Below are 20,501 nucleotides of genomic sequence, written 5' to 3'. Positions count from 1 at the left end.
TTAGCCACGCCAGCAAATATTGGAAGAAATGAAGCCGCTGTGATAACTGCGGTTTAAATTTTTTGTAAAAGGTCATACGTGGTCTTTTACCGACGTGACTTTACACTCTGCTGACATCCGATGAAAGTCTTTTGTTGTTTACAGCTTGGCGAGTTTAGGCGCACAGCATGCGTCATGACGGTCAATGCCGATCGATTAACGGCTGCTGCAATAGTTTCAGAATCGACCGGAGGTCTTTGTCCATTAGGATGCAATGACTGGACACGATCCTCAGTCGAGTGTGGTCAGACTCGTATTCACAAAATGAACTTGGGTGTGTAAGTCCAGGCTAAAGAACATCACAATCAAAATAAAATATTCTTTTAATTTTTTTTTTTTAAATCCACTATTTCATGCAGTACTGTTGCAACTCGATATCCACCGTCCCTTCAGCGTAAGTTCAGCTCCAAAGAAACGGAGCCGTCTTTACTGCAGCGACGGACATGAACAAAAAAAAAAAAAAGCATTTTATACTATTATCCCGGAGCCTTGTGCTTGGATTCGGGTATGGTGACACTGCAGGTGAAGCTCAAACTAAATTATATGACAAAATTAAAAAACCAGAAGAATAGTGAAATAAGCTGGTCCAGTAAAATTAAATAATTTTGTTAACAAACAAAAAAAACTGCCGGGATTGTGCAGTAAATAAATGAAAACCGAGAAGTTAATGTTGTGCGTTTGCAGCGTGTATTACAAATGAAGATGTCCCATAGAGTGAACTCAAAGTACAATCAAGATTTTAAATCTAAAAATAAACATATGTACATTTTAACAGGATTCATGTAATACTTTATTCTACATATCTGGTGGCGTTGGGTTCTCTGGTGCTGAGGAACAGACTTAAAGACACATATTGATCTCCAACACATCAGGACTTTGGTTGCAGTGATCAAGTCGCTTCGTGTCATTCTGGTCCACCACGCTGTGGCGAAGAAAGAAAACAGAATACAAATTTGTCAAAAAAAACCAAAACAAACTCACATTCACTGATAAGAAACACGACATTTAAGCTCCCTATACTCTCTTTAATGGTCCAACTTTACTTAGATTTACATTACCAGTTCTTACCGCTAGGTATTTACAATAAAATGTAATAAAATTTATAAAATGGCGATGGACAGTTACGTTAAACTCCTTTTATTGTTGTTGTTGTCGTTTTCCTGTTATAAATTCTCCCTAATTCCCAATCAATGACATCAAATCTAGGTTATAGAGCACACATAAGCATCACTATACCGATACCTACAGTGCAATAAGGCTGACGGTTAACATTCACAGTTTTAAAGCCAACTTTCACGCTACATGTTTTTATTAAAGGCAAAATCAAAGGCAGCCGTTATAATTTTAACTGCCGCCAAATTAAAAATGTTAAAGCAACCATGCCGTCAGGACATTTCCCCCTTATTTTCCACCACCTCATCCCCCGTACTGTACGTCTCCGCTCCTCACCTGGATGTAATCCATTTCATCCAATGTCAACAGTCTCCTGCGGTACCTGGCAGGCAGAAGCTGAGCGGAGGCCAGGGTGTCGGGCGAGCCGGGGATCGGAGTCAAAGGTACATGAGGTGTGGAGAACGGAGGTGGCGCTGCAGCCGAAGGGGAGCTGGGAGCGTTGTGTTGTGGGAGGTTTACCGCTAATGTCTTCAAGGCCTCTTGGGCTGGAGGAGGAAAGAAGAAGAAGAAGAAAAAAAAAAAAGAAGCAATAATCGCTGGGTAAAAGATGTGTTCACCTAAATTAATACATCCAACCAGTTAGACACAAAATTGTGAAAATACTCCCCAAAACAAAAGAGAGGTTGTAATACAAACTGATTCATGGTGCATTCCTCAGCATACGTCATAATGTCAGCTACGTGACTTCGTTCACTCTTATTTGACTTACCGTTGGGCCTCGGGTTGCCTTCTCTGTTGGGGAACTTGATCAGAGGAGCACGAGGCCGAACAGCCTGAGAAAACACACAACGTCCGTGTCAAGTCAGTTGAAGGGTCAGTTCACGAAATGATAAGAAATATGGTTCTACGTTCTCAAATGTGAGTGTTTTCTACGTTTCACTGATTTATGTGACAGCAAGTACAACATATCTGGAATTTGGATTCTTGGTTGGACAAAACAAATAATCTAAATCCATTTTCGATGAGTACCCGAACGGTGGGACTCTTATAGGTCGAAGCGTCGGTAGTAGGAAACTCTCAAAGGCTGCCATCACGGCTGCAAAGCAGAAAGAGAGGGACCACCGGCCGAGTCCAGAAACAGCGGCTGCACAAGTCCGCACAAGTGTACCACAATACTGCCATCAGCATATTTACCGTGTGTGTGAAACACATTTATTTTTAGGTAAAATAACCACTCTGTGCTACCCTGTCAAAAATGTCGGCACACAACTAGGTGCGCTGACAGAAGTACGTAGTAGAGGACTGGACTGTATAAAAAAATTAAAAAAAAAGCTGGGGCACTTTTAATTTGAAACTAACACAGGAAGCAGCTCCACACGTGACCTCTCCACTCTGGCTCCTCTAATCAGACTAAAGTAATCCAATAGTTGATCAATTATAAAACCAGCCACTGCGGTCGCAGTTGTTTACAGGTTTGCTGGGTCTAATAAGGTACAAAGATACGAGCTTTTCACATCAAATATTTGTCTTTGACTGACAACAAATATGGACAAAATGGGTGATTACTGAGTCAGCAGCAAAGTAAATTCTGTCTGGAGCTTATTTTTTTTTTAGGTCGTTTCAGCTCAGGACCAAAGTTATTTACCTCCTCAACACACGTGTGTCTCTAGGTCAGCCGGGACACTTCAAATGTCAATAAACGTTGATTTAGTGTGTAAAAGGACGACATCATAAAAGGAGGACATCATAAAAGGAGGACATAACAAAAGGAGGACATAATAAAAGGAGGACATCATAAAAGGACGACATAACAAAAGGAGGACATCATAAAAGGAGGCCATAACAAAAGGAGGACATCATAAAAGGAGGACATAATAAATGGAGGACATAATAAAAGGAGGACATCATAAAAGGAGGCCATAACAAAAGGAGGACATCATAAAAGGAGGCCATAACAAAAGGAGGACATCATAAAAGGAGGACATAATAAATGGAGGACATAATAAAAGGAGGACATGTCTCTGTGTTTGTCGGTTTAACAAGGACACTAACAAGGGTACGACGGTTATTCTCCAAACGGCCCCGCTGGAACAAGTCATCGACTGTTCAGAAGAAACAGAGAAACATCGTTTGACTTTACAACCTTCATTTCAACACAACACGCAGACGTCATGAGCACTTAAAGACATCAGGAGCGATGTTACCTGAATCACTCGGGCGGCGGGAGCTGCCATTTTGGAGCTGACTTTGCTCCCCATGGCGACCTCACGGCTTCACTTCCGGGATAAAAAAAAAAAAAAAAGAAAAAGTTCCTGTAGCTGCGGAAACACACCACATGATGGCGCTGTGGTCATTGAAAACAGGAGTCTATACCATTAACGCACAGTGGTCCAGGGGATGCGATTTAGGAATATGGTGCATGGGGGGGGGGACAGACACAAGAGACAAAGTCTATCTGATACAGGATGAGTCTTCATCCTAGTGCAGTGAGACTATTTATGTTATCTGGACAAGAAGACATAAACTTACACATGAACATAACTTCTAATTCTTTTAATGAGACATATCTTACGTTTGAGCTCCGTCTTTACCTTTCTGGCGATGAGCCGACAGATAGGTTGTTAGTGACTGGTCCTGCTCGGTCAAATGTTCAGGCCATTACTACAAGCCTTCTGTTACTGTCCCGGACAAAAAGGACATGGACAAAAATAGATCACTCGGAGACCTTAATCCACTGTGGAGGAAAATCAGCCGAGGTCCCGGAAATCCTCCGCAGGTGTTTTAATTCCACTTAAAGCAGGTAAACGGCAACAAAAATAAAAAAAAAAATAGTGTCAATATTGTGATAACGGGAAATGTCATTCAAGGCCACTGTGCGGGGCAAAGACAGACACCGGACCCGGTCCTGAATCACACTCCCCCCTAAAAAAGAAAAGAACCGGATAACCCGGTCACGTGGTCAAAGCTCGTCCAATTATAAACGAGGAAGGCAGCAGAGATCTTTTATGATGAAGATGTGTCACCAGCGGAAAACTTCACAGTGCGCTTTAATAAACAAACATCAAACAACTAAACCTCAAACCTCTTGTGCTGTATTTTTATTTACACATAATATAATAGATATAAACAAACGATCCCCCTCCAATATTTCATAGGCCGAATAAACGGCGTAAATAAAGACTGTCCAACTGAATGTAGCTTATTATTGCTGTTCAATAATGTTTGGGCCTCTATTATAAAATGCTGTATATTACTATTCTCATAATGCAGCTCAATAGCAGTTTCATCGGGCTAATCTAAACTCTGGTTTACAGTGCAGAGTTGCTGGTCAGCCTGCAATGCACAGAACTCTGATTCAACTGTTCACAGGCCTAATTTTATATGGAGCAAATTGATCTTAAGAGTACCCGCTGTGATGTATAAAACCGTTAAAGAAAAAGTCATGTAAATGACCGTCGTGGATTGGTTTGTATGCTCTAAAATTCGTATTTCTCTTTGATTAAAAAAGGATTTAAAAGTTGAACACAGTGTCAACATCTTTTCAATGAAGCTCTTTGTAAATGTGGTTAAAAATGAGCCTCATGAGAACAGCATTACTCCTGGATTCCTTCATTGCATGATCCTCTGAAGCCTCGCCATGTTTTAGGACTTTTTACTCATGTGTAATTAGGAATTCATAAATTATACTGAAACCACAGTGTGGGACAAGGGAGTCTCCAAACCCTAACAGCATGTTTAGAAATTGTATTGTACGGACTGAAGAGATCCACTCCTGTGCTATGTTTTTGAATGGTTGCTGTGTCTGGGGAGTAACAGACCTGCAATTATTCAGACTTTTACTTTCCCATGGCAGGAATTAGCTATGAATAATAATAATAATAATAATAATAATAATAATAATAATAATAATAATAATAATAATAAAAAAATGATAATCACCACTGCTACTGCTAGGCCTAATGGTTTTGTGTTAGCCCTCATTGCTTTGAAACCTTGCCTTATTTAAACATGTTTGAGTATGTATTACATATTTGTCCAGGTTTAAATGTTCTTTCCAGTAATAAAAGTGTTTGTGTGATGGTGCCACATCTACAGAGGATGGAAGTGATGAGGCAGCGACTGAGAGTATACTGCACCCAAACTCCACCCTCCCATCCACAGCAAGAAACTACATCTCAACAGTCAAGTAACCAATTCATATTTTGTTTGATCTTATTTTATTAAACAAACTGGTCCAGGGTTATGGATAACAAAACGGTCCCGATCTTAACATGGGGCAACTCCTAACTTGAGATACTTTGGCCTCAGTTTTACAATCGACAGACACTCAGAACAGTGCCAGTCTCAAGTGAGGATTTGCTGCTTGACATTATGTTAGTTAGGTGCAGCAGTGTATGCAGATAGTGTAACACCACTGTGCATCAGTTGCTCCATAGCACAGCTGTTTGACTCGTGTCCGCTGCCAGGTCTGAGGGAGACAGACGGACTCAGTGGCTCTTTGACCTGTCGAACAGCTTTTTGAGTTGGTCCTGAGAAGTGGCTTCTTTCTGTTGCATGAGGTCAGAGTGGCCCTTGGTGACACCCCAGCCATCGGGAAGGGACAGGGAGGCACACTGGGGGCGACCAGAGGCTGGCTTCAGGTTCTCCCAGTAGTTACGACGGGATCTGAAAGAAAAAACAAGAATACTCAAGAGCCAATACTTCACATTTGACTGACTTTATGTGCATATGCATGGTACTTGGTGGCTGATTGACAGATTAGTAGTTGCCTCTGACCTGGCTCTGACCCAAGGCTTGGTGTGCATCTCCAGACCAGCACCCCAGTTGCCGTGTTTCTCAGAAGCAACTGGGAGGAAGCCTCTCTCGGGGGCCAGCTCCTCTGCCACAGCCCTGATGTGATAAGGCTCAAACCCACAGCAGCCGCCAATGTAGCGGATGCCAACATTGTAGGCCTCTCTGGCGTACTTGTGCATGTCCCAGCGGGTCAGGATCCTGGGCTCCAGACCTGACAGAAAAGTCCGTTTTAAACACATTTAATTGCGGTTTGGTTGTTTGTGGTGAGAATTGTGCATTTTTGTGTTGAATGTGTAACCTTGCTGCAGTGTAATACAGCACACCAGCAGAGGGTGTAAAGGCATGCACATAAAGAAAGCACTTCTTTTTAGGGTGTAATTTTATCCATGGCAATTGAATGGCAGATTTTAAGTGCAACACAGTATGTTATTACCGAAGGGGAACTCTGGCAGATCAATGAATCCCTGACAGTTGCAGTCGGGAGTGTGGTATGCCAGAGGCTGCACCATGTAGTGAGCCTTCAGCCCGGCCTTCTCCACTCCCTCCTTCATCAACTTGACAGTCTTCACGCAGGTCATGGGGTCAAAGTGGCAGTTGACTCCCACAATCTGGGCACCTACAGAAGTACACGCAATGGTTTAGGCTGACTGTTACAGATAAGGAAAGAAAGTACACAATTAAGTGACACAGCACGAATGGTGGTTTGCAGTTGTGGTAGCAAAGTCTTCAAATTTCAAATTCTTCTCGTTCTTTGAAATGGTAAACATTTTGGTGCTGGTGACTGAACAGAACGGCTACTGGACACAGTTTTGGCCTGTAGACTGCTTTAAAGATTCACCATTAAACCAACAACAGATGTGTTATATCGTACTGTATATCTATTAGTTCTAAATGTCCTCATCAACAATAAATATTGGCCAGTTATTATAAAATTAAATGTCAACATTCATCTTACACTCACTGGAAAACTAAATTCTATGTAGCTGCTCTATTGGGAAAGAATGTGGACTTGTAAGTTATGTTAATGAGTCATTTTGGATAAACTGTATCAAAGAACCCACCAGCTTTAACCAGCCTGACAGCGCACTCTCCAGGTGAGATCCCGTGCATGTCTCCCTCTGGTCCAATACACAGAGAAGCAGCCACAGGCTTCCCTGTCTGCTTCAGCACCTCCACAGCCCACACGGCCTCTTCAACGTGCTCAAAGTACTGCAGGACAGAGGCAGAAGACCCAACGTCAGAAATAAACAAAACTGATACAGTTATTTTACAGCATTCAGTTGCCTCTTGGTGTTTGTTACAAAATCTCTACCTCAGCAATCAGGAAGTCCACATTTTTCTTGATGAACACATCCAGCTGTTTCTTGAGGATAGCCTTCACCTCTGCCTCACTCTTGCAGCTCAGGTAGGATGGAGTCTGGCACACTCCACCAGCAACCAGGGCGTCGCCCTCATTGGCGACCTGACGGGCCAGATCACAGGCGGCCTCGTTGATCTGAGCTCCCTGCAGAAGGAAGCCAAATCATGGTGGGGGCAAAGTTGAGAATCAAACGTTTACTTTGTGATTAACATTGCGTTGATAAAGGAATGGCTGGAGTCATTTTAGCTACTGTTTTCATTGCACAGGTGACATTGTCCATGTAACTTACAGTGAAGGTCATCTTGTTGCCCCTGTTCTCCAGCTTGTCGTCACTGGCGTAGAAGGTGAAGGTCTGCATGATGTTGGCCCCAGACCTCAGGAACTCCCTGTGCAGCTGTCGCACTGGAAATCATTAAGAGATTGGATCATGAGGTAAACATATTGACAAATGCACACACACAACATTTCTTGAAATAAAATCCTGCAGAGAATAATGAAGAGTCCACTTTAAGAAACCCATTAAAGTTGGTGTAACAGCTGGTTCTCACCTGCTTCAGGGTACTCTGAAGCAGCTTCAGGGGTCCAGGGACCGGCCTTCACGTAGCCTCTCTTCTCCAGGGCAAACACGAAGCCTCCATCCCCGATCACTACCTCCCCAGCGTTAAGACGCTCCAAGATTCCCTGTGAAGGATTACAATAATACACATTGAGTATGACTTGATTAGTCAAGCTGCAAATGCCACTGCTGAGCCACTGGGGGTCTACAATGTTTCATTCCAAGAAAACCTGGAGACCACCAGCTGATATAAATTTATAATCCATTATGCCTTATGCATTGTGGTTTCCCAAATCCAGTGCCACATCCCCCCTTATCTCAAAGACCACGAGTTGACAAGTTAGCAGCATTATTCATTCACATATCTAAAACTAAGAAAAGCTCCACCTGTTATGCACGCATTCCATTAAGCCTCCCCAGAACCTCTAATCACATTGAGTCAAGTTTGTTCCTCATGAAAAAGGCTAATGTGAACAGAATACACACCACCCAAAAACACAACTCTAAATATCCAGCCCCTAAAACTGCTCACCAGCAGTGCACCAGGATGGGAGCAGAATTCTTCCACTCAAATATCAAATATATATATATTTAGATTTTTTTTTTTTAGATTTTTAGATTTTATGCACTTTATTAATCCCCGAGGGGAAATATAACAGTTTGCTTTTTTTGTAATTTGTGCTCATCCATCCTAAGTCACTACTAAATGTTTCAATAATGTGATAAACTTTGGAGTTTGAAAATGACATTCCTGCGTGGATATTCTGCGGAATGGTCCTGATAGCATACCTTCCCTTTAGACAAAAATCAACACGTACCTTCTTTGATGGTGCCATAATCCTGCAGCTGTGTGGACCCCTGACTACTCAGACTTTGAGAGGCTGAAGTGACACTAGAGTGGGGCAGAAGGCCACAATAAATCTCACTGAAGATGGGGAGGGATCTGAGGAAGAGCTGCTCTGATTGGCAAGAACCAAGTTACACAACTGCAATGTTTATTCCTTCCCCTCCCCTCTCGAGCTGAATGGGAGTATTGAGACTGTGTGCTACTAGTTTGGTCCGGATTAATTATAGTTCTTGGTGTGTTTGTCAGCGTTCCTGTTATTTTGTGAGGTCCAGTTTTAGTGACCCTAAATAGACAAATTCCCTCAGTTCAATTTGATATCAGGCAAACACATTTGACATGTCAGTTTTAATGGAATTAAAACAATCTAATAGTCTTAAAACATTTAAGATATTAAAGACAAAATAAGCAATTTGGCAGTTGTATGCCTCTACTAACCACTCAAATTGTAGTTTACATGCATATCTGTCCAAACTCATGTAAATGTTGCTGCAGAGAAGCAATACATTCTATAAAGTGAAAGGTTCACACTCAACTTCAATCCTGGCAGCACAAAAGACCTGTACAATCACCACAATTTCTAGATGGACACCAAGGTTTACACCTTAAAATAAAATAATAAATTCAGTATCTGTCCTAAATGTGAAATAATGTGCCAATTTCCCCTTCTGCTCCTCAGTTTATGGAGTTGAATAATTGTATCGCATTCACAAGAATGGGACTGATAGATAGGACAGACGTGAGGTAATATTGACCTTGACCGTGATATCCAGAAAACATAATACTTCCGGCTATGGCTGTCACCAGATTTGTAAAAAGATTTTTTTTATATTAAGCCAAAACAGCAACCTGCATCCAGGATGTTCATGCCTGGCACATTCCTGCATACAAAGAATTGCAATAGTCCAGCCTCAAAGTAATAAAAGCATGAATGACTTTCTCAAGATCTTTGAAAGAAAGGCATGAATTTACTTTAAGAAAAGGAGCTTTGACAAGAGATTCAATCTAGAGGTCTAATGTAAAAGAGGAATCAAAAGCAATCCCCAGGTTCTTTACATGAGTTGTACAGTAGGGTGCCATAATACAGAGACATGATCAAATTTTATCAAGTCACATTGCTGGGAGGCATGAAGGACTGAGCAGCAAAATCTCAGATTAATCAGTATTAATCAGTACTGAGAATTTTTTTCAGAGTTTTAACATTCTTTAACCTTTTAAAGAAGAAGCAGAGTTGGTGTTCAGCGGTAGGTATATATGGGGAACATCTGCATATAAGTGTGTTATAAAAATAGACTCAAGAGGCGGCACATAAAATGAAAACAAAACTGCACCCATAATGGACCTTTGAGGGAGCATTTTTTATAATTAAAATACATACAAGATTAAGTTAGGTTTGTTGTTTTGGGCTTTACATTATAACACTCCACAACTGGAGCTTTGTTGCTACAAAGACAGCACTCTTTCTCCATCGTCCCTCTCCTACTGACGGACTGCAGGGAGGGGTGCATTGATTTTGTCTCTGTCTTGCTCATGTGTCTGGTGTGGAGAGGGACGGGCACATGGGACGACCAGATGCGGGCAAGAGGTGCTCCCAATAATCACGCCTGGACCTAGAGGAGATAAAAACCCAGGTTACACACAGAAAAAAGATGCACCAAATAACTATAGTCCTAAAATAGTGTGCATTTCAGTCTATTGAATATTTTCAGATGGTTTACCTGGCTCTGACCCAGGGCTTGGTGTGCATCTCCAGACTAGCACCCCACATTCCATGTTTCTCTGATGCAGCCGGGAGGAAGCCTCTCTCGGGGGCCAGCTCCTCTGCCACAGCCCTGATGTGATAAGGCTCAAACCCACAGCAGCCACCAATGAATCGGATGCCGGCCTTATAGGCCTCTCGGGCGTACTTGTGCGCATCCCAGCGGGTCAGGCTCCTGGTCTCCAGAGCTGAGCGAAGAAGGAGAAATAAGACAAATGTGAGAAGTTGCCAATTGCGCGATTCATTGTTTGTTTGTTTTTTTTAATATGCAAGAAAAATATATTACCAAAGGGGAATTCTGGCAGATTGAGGTATCCCTGACAGTTGCAGTCGGGAGTGTGGAACCCCAGGGGCTGCACCATGTAGTGAGCCGTTAGCCCGGCCTTCTCCACTCCCTCCTTCATCAACTTGACAGCCTTCACGCAGGTCATGGGGTCACAGTGGCAGTTGACTCCCACAATCTGGGCACCTGGAGAACATGGAGGAATGGATTATTGCTGTGTCTGAAAACACAGGTGAATTTCAATCGAGTGAAATGAGAGGACAGAGTGTGAGATCAGGCCCTATAAAATACCAGCCTTCACCAGCCTGACAGCACACTCTCCGGGTGAGACGTTGTGCATGTCTCCCTCTGGTCCCATGCAGAGAGAAGCCGCCACAGGCTTCCCGCTGGTCTTCAGCACCTGTACGGCCCACTCAAGCTCCTCAACATGCTCAAAGTACTGCAGGGACACAAACAACAGAGTCAGCAATAGTTTTAAAAGGACCTGTGAACTTTTCTAGGGCTTGAATTCACTTAAACATGATGTGAGTCCACCTCAGCAATCAGAAAGTCCACATTCTTCTTCACAAAGACTTCCAGCTGTTTCTTGAAGATGGCCTTCACTTCTGTCTCGCTCTTGCACTTCAGGTATGACGGAGTCTGAGACACTCCACCAGCTACCAGTGCGTCTCCTTCACTGGCAACTTGCCTTGCGAGGTCGCATGCTGCCTCATTGATTTGTGTTCCCTGAAAGAATGTTGAATTTGTTGATGCGACACAATGCGCATAATGTTTAAATGCTAAAGAGTCAAAGCCTGGAATTTGCAAGATCTGCACAAGCTTTCTCATGTTGGTGGTAAAGTTATACACTCACTGTGATTTTCAGTGCCTCAGTACTGTTCCCCAGTTTGTCATCGCTGGAGTAGAACGTAAATGTCTGCATGACATTAGATCCTGCCCTCAGGAACTCCCTGTGCAGCTGTCGCACTGAAGGAAACACACTTTTCCGTATTAAAGGTAAAACCTTGTTTAGGTTGGTGCATCCTACGTATTGACTTTGTGAGGGTTCATTTTCAAAATATGTGAGTGCTGTCTGTCTCACCGGCCTCAGGATGTGTGACAGAGGCCTCAGGAGTCCATGGCCCAGCTTTCACGTATCCCCTTTTCTCCAGAGCAATCACAAAGCCCCCATCGCCAATCACCACCTCCCTGGCATTGAGACGTTCAAGGATACCCTGTGGGAGCAGAGGAATCCATGGACACACTTAACCTTTGCACTACACTGAATGGGTTATAGGCTTATGGATATTTTGTTGCTCATCTCATATTCTTAAAAATAATACGTGTGAAGGGAGGGCCACAAATGATAAGCACGAAAGTAAGGTATAATTTGAGAGCACAGGAAGGTGATGAAATTCATGTTGTGGCTGAAAAATGGACAAATATCTGCTGTATACTATGCAATCACAATTTGAAGATTCAATGTGTGTTTACGTGAGAGAAGCTGCGGTTCAGGTTCAAAGGTGCAAAGATAAAAAGTAGTTTTTAGTTGGAGATTCTCCGGCAACGGCTGCTTTAGGCTGGCTGTTTCACAAACCACACTCACGCGCACACATAGAACCTGCACTGACAATGTTTTATTACAACATCACAGTCCATCGACTAACAGGACCACGGTGCCCCACAGTTACGTTGCAAAATCTCTGTTCTCTTCAGATATTCATACAAATAATAACATGTGGTAATATGTGCAGAAAGTTTATTTTACCTTCTTAATAGTTGCCATTTCTTCATCAACCCCTTTTTGTGGTGGAAGAGTGCCGAGTTCTGTTCATCAGCAGTTTATATTGTTGCATGACTATGGGAGGATTTGATGTTGATGCCAAGTTCATGTCTAATTACCCCGTTTCTGTTTTGACTGTTTTGACATTATGCAACACAGTTTGGCTCACTGGTCGGGGAAGATGACCTTGGAACGGTCAGCTGAGGTGAGATTGAGTCAGGAAGAGATCCATCTGTGTAATGATTATATTTCCAATCCGGCCAACATTTTGTTTAACCTTGACATACTCCCAAGCAATTTGTGCTTTGTCATGAACTACTTTTTGGAAAACTGTGGATCAAAGTGAAATGTGACCCAAAAAGGGAACGCACCGGAGTTTATTAAACAGACCACAGCATCTTTAAAATGTAATCAGAGTACACAACTATGGTTCTGGTTTTGATTCTCCTCACAATTTAACTTGTCCATTTGTGAAGACTCCTGTTAGTATTAACACACAAATCAAAAGATGGTGCCTACAACTGAAGCTACAGAGCAATATGTATCAATCGGAGCAAATATTCTTATAATCCGTAATTTTTCAAGCAAAAATGTACAAAATGTAATTATTATAGCTTCTCCATTGTTTTTACTTGTCTTCTATTATGGCATTTGTTTCTTTAGGACCTACAACATAGCCATGAAATTTCAGGTTGTCCAACCTTCCCATTCTAGTGCATGTAAAATGTCAGGGAACGCCTGGAGGGAATTTCTTCAGATTTAGCACTTATTCACTTGGTCCCAAAGATGAACTGATTCGATTTCGGTGATCCAGGGTCAGTGGTGAAGAGTACTGTGATCCCACGTCTGTCCATCCAATTCTCATGAATGCAATATCTAAGAAACTGATCGTAATGTTCTAGCCAAAGGTCACAAAACACGTTAACTCAAGAATCCATATGCTAATTATGACAAAATTCCTGATAGGATAAATTAGTGAAATGATGACATTTTATATCCAAAGGGTCAAAGGCCAACTTCACTGTGACATCAAAATACAAAAACACTTTTCTGGTCATTATTCAACACCATAACTCAGAACAGAAGGGGAGATGGGTCTATGTTTCACATCTGGTCAGACACTGAATTGATGACACTAATCTTTGGTGTCCACCTTGAAACCGTGCTGATTATTTAGATGTGAAGTATCTATGCTGTAGAATCTGTAGCTTTTTGCAGCAACATCCATATTTGAAGCATCTTCTGTCAGTCAGGTTTATTGGCCGAGCACGGGAACACATATCAGAAATCAGCAATGAAAATAATTACTTGTTGCTTGACCCTTGACTCTTGAACTACAACCTGGCCCGACCACGTTGTCTTGTATCATAAAGCTCTATTACACCGGACTTTAAACCACTGGTGCTTGTAGATTATTGCATGTATGTAAGTCAACTATTAACACCTTCTTTTCTTCCCACAGACTTTGCTGTCCTTATTTTTTTTACATGTGCTGCCACACATTAAAGTACACACACACACACACACACACACACACACACACACACACACACACACACACAGTGGGGATATTGACCTCCAGCAGTGTGGTGGTGTATAGTTCTGTCGGCGCTGGGTCGATCCAGTTTCAGGGGGAACGTTACAGATAGGCCTTTCTACTCTGTTTATCAACAGAGTCAAAGTTCAGAAAACCGCCTCCATTCTATAGTTCACCATTCCATCAGCTTGCATTGAAGCAGTGCTGCATTACATAAAAGTTTTAACCGAAAATGAATTCTGACACTCGTCTACAAACATGCTCAGAATTAATTTGGACAAATGTTGCAGTGTAATTACATTTCATGAACTATAATACAGCCATAATATGACTTCTTGGGTTTTGATATGTCACTCAGTGTAAACATCAAGATGCTTTACTCTAAACTTGAAGCTGCTAAAATAAAATAAAAGTTAAAAAGTTAAATATACATACAGTAGGTATATATCCAAAAGTACTGTATTTCAACAGTAGATTGACATTTTAGAATTTCATGATTTATGTAACATAATCAATGAACCAAAGAAGCTTGGCGTGATAAGAGGTCTCTTTTGTTCATTGATCACCTACTTTTGGACACAAGATTTACACCTTTGTCTAATTTTTCTTTCCACCTTTTCTTTATTAATGAACTCACTTTGTGCCTCCTCCTCTTTTCACTTTCTCCTTTTCTTGTCTTTTCCAAGAAGTTACATTAAGCTTTACATGTGAAGTCTTGTCAGGTTACGCCATATATTCTGTTCTATGAAATCTATTTACATCGTGTATATCTACCATATCCAATTTCTTCTGAGTTATTCCAACTATTCCAGTTGGAGAATCAGACACTGACCAACAGCTGTACTCAGTGACATTTTCCTCCAGTAGCCACAACTAGTTTTCGCAGGCTGATGCTGGAACTGCGGCCATTTGTGCAGCTCCAGTGACCAAAAGCTGAAGCAGGGGGTGAAAGGAAAAGGACTAATGGGGGATTGGAGGGGGGGAAGGAACTCTTCACAGTGGGTCGGAGCTGGAGTGGTTTGAGGGGTGAGGAGTGGGAGTGGGGCAGGCTGGGAAAAAGGCCAGGTTTGAGGCATGAAGGTGGAGAAAGAGCACAGAAAATGACATGTTTGCAAGCTTGCTGTGGGGAACACATTTGTAAGCTGAATGACCTGGGCTGACACTGATAAGTTGTGGTTAACTATTGACTTCTAACACAGATAAAAGATTGGACTTGTCTAATGGTCTTTTGGCCAGGTGGCCACAGAAATATAACAAAAATGTTGGTGTAACACTGGAAATTGTTACTTTAAAACAACAGGTTTCATTATAAACTGCACTGCAATTAACCGTAATGCTGTTTTTATATGTTAATCATTGCTGATCTTTTCAGTCTGCATCTAGATGCCATTGCACGTTCATGTTTCTGGCCGTTTGGGTAACTACTAAAGCATTAAAATTTCCCTTTGTGATAAATGTCATGAACACTAAGCCAGTGAATGAGAATGCTGTGCACCGGAGCCTGCAGAGCCGCCACTAATCTTGATGTCTTTTCTCCCTACAATCTTCACACATGTTCTGTTTTCTGTGTTGCTTCACTCCCAGTGCCACTGCTGCAGCCCCCTGTTTACCTCCACCCCTTCCTCTGGTCCAATCACGACTCACGCTGAGAGAGACATTCTGCTGAAATCGTCCATTCTTTGTGGATTTGCAGGCCACAGAGACACAGTTAGGAAGAGAGAGACACGGAGTGAGTGAGACAGAGCAGACCAGCACTTTGTGACCTGATAAACTCGCTGCAGTCTTTGTAGGCTTGTTTCTTATCTTGCTTATGTTGCACAGATATAAGAAATAGCAGCTGGTCAGCTATTCCTATAGGTTTAAAACGTAAAAATGTACAGAACAAAAATAAGGTGATCATAATAATACAATGTAATACTTCTTTGAGACACAAGGGGGCAAGATAGTACACTTTCTTTAGTGTCAGCAGTGGCCCTTACGTCCTACATGCAGAAAAGAACCCTGACACCTGAGTAACAAACCAATAAAAAGAGATCACTCAATATTTTAAAAATGTGAATGATATTTTGAAATTCCTATGGGACATTTTGGACTGAGGTGTCAGTGCCCTCCACCTCTATCATCAATTAGCCTAAAGGAGGAAGATCTAATCGGCCTCCAGAATGCTTCAGTGATATCAGGTTTGGGGTGTTAGTGCAGTGGCTCAATGCAGAGAATGAAACTTTAATATGTTGAGTTTTATGCAAAGGTTCAGGCACTAAAAGACAAAAGGAGAGCATAAAGGCCTGGACAGGCAGCTTCTTGGATTTGCAGTTACTCGTAATCTTGGCACTCTCCCTTAGATGCTAAACTCGTGCGTTGGTGCACAAAGTAAATTAAAAATTTGTTAACAGCTTGTCTATTTAGTGTCCTTTAGTTTTTTCCCCTCCTAAATGTATTTATGTAAACTTAAATTTGAGAACTTTTCAGTGCCTCGGCTTCGTGCTGAACAGACAGACTGATTCTGTGTTGCTTCACAACAGGTGACCATAAATTCTGTGACACTAAAACTAAAAAGAGGGCTGGTTTGAACCAACCTATTTGTAGTTCACTGTAATAAAGCAGCTGCACAGCTTCTCATTACCTTCTTCTTTTTTATCACTACTCAGTGAGAAGACACTGTAAATGTGAAGTCTATAGAGAATTTACAGTAACTTATTTTTTAACTGCTCCTTCTAATCTCACCGTGAAGTCTCATAGAATGACTTGGCAGAAAACCGAACAGCTACGGCCTGTCAGTACTTGAATGTACATGAAATTTAAGTACAGAAGAATAAAGTATGTCATCAAATATTATCCTGGTTTTGTATATATTTTATGAATATTAAGAAACAGTGAACAACAGATCCTGTATCATAAAACAATGTCATTATTCCTTCCCTTATATCACATTAAAACAAACAGCTGCAGGATTATGAAAAACCTCTTCAAATATAAAACTGCATTAGTTGATGTCTGTTGTTTCTCCTTTGTTTGCTAGCAACCATGATGTGCTGTCCAAGTACAATTCATGAAGTCACCTGCATCCAAGACCTTGTATTTATTTTGGCAAAGCAAACAGCAGTGAACCACTGTTGATGCTAGTTAGGTTTGGATACTTAATGTGGTTTCATGGGAATGTGTCAGGAGATTTTTAGTTCATTCCTCGTGTCTGCGGGTTGATTAATTTGTTGAGATTGGCAGCAGAGAAGAAGGTTTGTATGATTAAGGTTAGCAAAGAGTAAAAAAATATTTTAAAAGTCCTCTTCAAAATTACCAAATAAAGATGATCTAGTTTATGTATGTGTCTGCTCACTTATGAGTCAGACACAGATTGAATATCTTTTTTTTTTTTTTTTTTTAGATTAAATGAAAGACAACTTAATTATCCTTCATGGTGAAAATGTGCAGGCAACAGCAGAGACATGACAGCATTTTCTCTCTTACAAGCTTAACTCATCTGTTGTGTACTTTTCTGTGTTTTAGTGATCCAAAGTCGTGTGTCACCTCGATGTCACAGTTTATTTCTGACCTCATCTCCAACATTAAACAGTGTACAGCTGGAAAATCCCCCAAAACAAAATTGGACGTGATGTATTCTCCTTTTTTCCTAGATGCCAGGTCGGTCTGTGACCACATTGTTGCCAGCTGCATGTTTATATTGACCAACCTCCACTGACGTATTGTTAACCCCTAATCAACTGAAGTCTTTCTTCAAGGTCTGGCTGAATGACAAACTGGAAGAAAATGTATCTGTTTTGTTTCTTAATATTCAAGATCTCATTGTTGTTATCAGGGTAAAGCTTCGCCTGGTGAAGAAACAATGACAGAAACAACCTTAACATGGTGTTCCCTCTTAACTTCTTCATGTATCTGTGGGTCTGAAATACGATGAAAAAAAATATTTCTCATCATCTCTTGAAACCACACAGTTCAGTACAGAGATAAAATGTTTGAAGAGGGAGATACACCATGTTACCACATCTCCTCTGAAGTGCAATGACAAGAGTAACTGGCCAAACATATCAGGTCGTTAATATATAGTCTAATGCATTGATTGTTATTATTCCTGTTGTTACCAGTCCAAGAAACACCTGTGAAATAATCCTGCTGTTTGATCACCATCTTGATGTGCCACATCTGTCAGGCGGATGGATAACCTTGCCAAAGGTGAAATGCTCACTGACAGAAGTTTTAACAAATTTGGAAACAAATTTAGAGAGAAATAAATATTTTGTGTGCACAGAAGAAGTCTTAAATCTTTTACTTCAATTCATTAAAAAAGGGTGCAAAATAAATATGTTTGCTGACTGTAGCCGGTATCGACACAAAGGCACATTCTTATTGGAAATTTAAACACCACACTTAAATCTTAGTTTTAATATTCTGGCATGATTTATTTACTGATAGATTTAGAAACAATGTAACTATGTATTAAAAAGCCCTAACGCAGTTAAGACAAATACCAGCCCTTATTTTCACACACACACACACACACACACACACACACACACACACACACACACACACACACACACACACACACACACACACACACACACACACACACACACACACACACACATGCCAATGCGTTAACACAAGCAACGAGAATGGCATCATCATAGCTTCCTCCCCACAGCCACTAACCATGAAACCCAACTATCTCTCCCAGAGTCTCTCAAGCCCTGTCTGCATTTCCCATAGAGTTACCCTGCAGCTAAGAACTTCTTGCCTCTGAGACCAGAGCCCTGTCTCGACCACACTTCTCTATTTACAGACCTCTCTGCCTCCCACAGAGTTCTCACCAGGATGACACACAGAGACAACGCTGGTGTGGAAAGAGGAAGTCCTGCAGGCAGAGCCAACCAAATGACAGTGGCTGGGCTGCAGCGCAGAACTAAGGCACCGTGTGAGCGAGGAGACAAACTGCATAGTCGGTTTGAGGCTATGAAGAATGTCAGGAGTGAAGCGTGAAGGGATGGATTTATAAAACTCCCACAGCAGCATCCCAGAGAGGAAATTAATGCTGGTGTTAACTGGCTGGGAAGAGGAGTTGCTGGGCGTTTGTTGTTTAGGATTTTGTGTATGGCTTGTACAAAACACTAGAAGCAGTATGCAGCAGGAATGTAGTAAATACCCGTGTGGGGGAGTCACAAACACTACAAAATATAGAAAGTCAGACCCAAAAAAATTATCTTAATCACACATGTGAAACACAAAAAGCTGCCACACCAACACTTTAAAAACGAAAAACTGCACTAAATGAGCTTCAACAACAGTTAATTAGCCTACTGCAGGAAAAGTATTTATGTTTTTGTTTTTTTTACATCCACATATCATGTCAGAGGAAGGAACATGTCCAAATAATCATAAAACAACTTGCCTGAACTGATGGCATTTTCATTATTGCTGAAAATTCATCATAGACATTCTAAGAGTGAAGAAATATATGGCGCCAAGAAGCACGCAAGCTGCTTTAACTCACTGTACAGCATGTTTCTCAACATCACAGCTTGCATGTGCTGAGTGATATTTATTGGATTTGGATGTATTGTCACTGTTAAAAGATCTAAACAGAGACAGAAGACAAGAAGCTGAACACGAGAAAGTCCTGGTAAAGACAAGACTTGTGATGCCTCTACTAAAGTATCCCATAGAAGACTAAAACAAAGAACCGAGCAAGTAAAATGATAATGAGTCTTCATAGATCATTCCGGGTGTCGCAAGCTTATCAGCCACGCTTGAACTTAAATCAAGGCCCGGCTAAATAGGAATACACAAAGTGAACAGGGATTTTCAGAAGGCGTTATAGACATTAAATCATCAATACGACAGCAAATACAACATACAGTATGGGCCAATTTAAGTGCTGTTTCTCCCTGATTAGTTTGAACAGTTGGATTATTGTTTCCATCCCCATAAAATGAAAGCATGAACTTGTTTTTCCAAACCTGTCTGGAAATGATCCCTCTCATATTTGCCAGGTTGAGGCTCGAGTGACACTAAACAAAATAGTGCAAAGCCTGCATGAATCCATATGGACTTCCTGAAGCTGTTTATCACTGTCACCATTTAACATTGCTTACAAGCCACACAGTCCTTTAAAACATGCTGTGGGGGGCCACCGTGTCATTCCCTGTCCCCCCACCACCGCCGTGTATTTGCCCTCCCTAAAAATGTTCATATGGTCCCAGTGTGACCGTCTTCCCTGAGTTGTCACAGTTCCACAAACCACAAGATAAAAAGTGCAGTTTATGTCTCGAGCTCAAACTGCAGGAGTAGACACAGCATGCAGAGGGACGCTTCTCATTTCAAATCTTTTCTGGAGCCCTCTTAGACAAAAACAAGGAAGGTGGTTCTGTTTCTCTCTAGTTTCCTAAAGCAGTCAAATCTCAGATACTTTATCGTTCAACATTTTGGTTGCATTTTTTCC

At 41.5% G+C, this 20,501-nt stretch overlaps 3 protein-coding genes across 5 annotated transcripts; all 3 read right to left on the bottom strand.

The window, feature by feature from the left end:
* Positions 1-344: 344 nt before the first annotated feature.
* On the bottom strand, positions 345-4,091 carry kgd4 (alpha-ketoglutarate dehydrogenase subunit 4). 3 transcript variants are annotated; one of them, XM_069178349.1, is made up of 5 exons: positions 3,725-4,091; positions 3,357-3,470; positions 1,922-1,985; positions 1,489-1,697; positions 345-961 (listed from the first exon to the last, which is right to left on the bottom strand). In XM_069178349.1, exons 2-5 carry the CDS (start codon positions 3,408-3,410, stop codon positions 944-946), a joined length of 345 nt encoding a protein of 114 aa, XP_069034450.1. In that variant the 5' UTR covers positions 3,411-3,470; positions 3,725-4,091; the 3' UTR covers positions 345-943. The 3 variants fall into 3 exon arrangements, with proteins under 3 accessions (XP_069034450.1, XP_069034449.1, XP_069034451.1); XM_069178348.1 differs by having other exon boundaries at positions 3,744-4,091; XM_069178350.1 differs by having other exon boundaries at positions 3,357-3,428; positions 3,744-4,091.
* Positions 4,092-5,352: 1,261 nt separating this feature from the next.
* On the bottom strand, positions 5,353-8,787 carry LOC138191795 (betaine--homocysteine S-methyltransferase 1-like). Its single transcript, XM_069138806.1, has 8 exons — positions 8,681-8,787; positions 7,855-7,987; positions 7,596-7,708; positions 7,259-7,450; positions 7,008-7,155; positions 6,380-6,562; positions 5,929-6,157; positions 5,353-5,817 (listed from the first exon to the last, which is right to left on the bottom strand). The coding sequence occupies exons 1-8, from the start codon at positions 8,696-8,698 to the stop codon at positions 5,640-5,642; spliced, it is 1,194 nt and encodes a 397-aa protein (XP_068994907.1). The 5' UTR covers positions 8,699-8,787; the 3' UTR covers positions 5,353-5,639.
* Positions 8,788-10,063: 1,276 nt separating this feature from the next.
* Positions 10,064-12,580, bottom strand: LOC138191980 (betaine--homocysteine S-methyltransferase 1-like). Its single transcript, XM_069139101.1, has 8 exons — positions 12,496-12,580; positions 11,830-11,962; positions 11,602-11,714; positions 11,283-11,474; positions 11,040-11,187; positions 10,752-10,934; positions 10,425-10,653; positions 10,064-10,316 (listed from the first exon to the last, which is right to left on the bottom strand). The coding sequence occupies exons 1-8, from the start codon at positions 12,511-12,513 to the stop codon at positions 10,235-10,237; spliced, it is 1,098 nt and encodes a 365-aa protein (XP_068995202.1). The 5' UTR covers positions 12,514-12,580; the 3' UTR covers positions 10,064-10,234.
* Between the last annotated feature and the right edge of the window lie 7,921 nt (positions 12,581-20,501).

Source organism: Embiotoca jacksoni, unplaced genomic scaffold (genome assembly GCF_022577435.1).
Source record: "Embiotoca jacksoni isolate LCO1_2020_lvr unplaced genomic scaffold, fEmbJac1.0.p SCAF_8, whole genome shotgun sequence".
Classification (NCBI taxonomy): domain Eukaryota; kingdom Metazoa; phylum Chordata; class Actinopteri; family Embiotocidae; genus Embiotoca; species Embiotoca jacksoni.
This window is presented reverse-complemented; position numbering and strand designations above follow the sequence as displayed.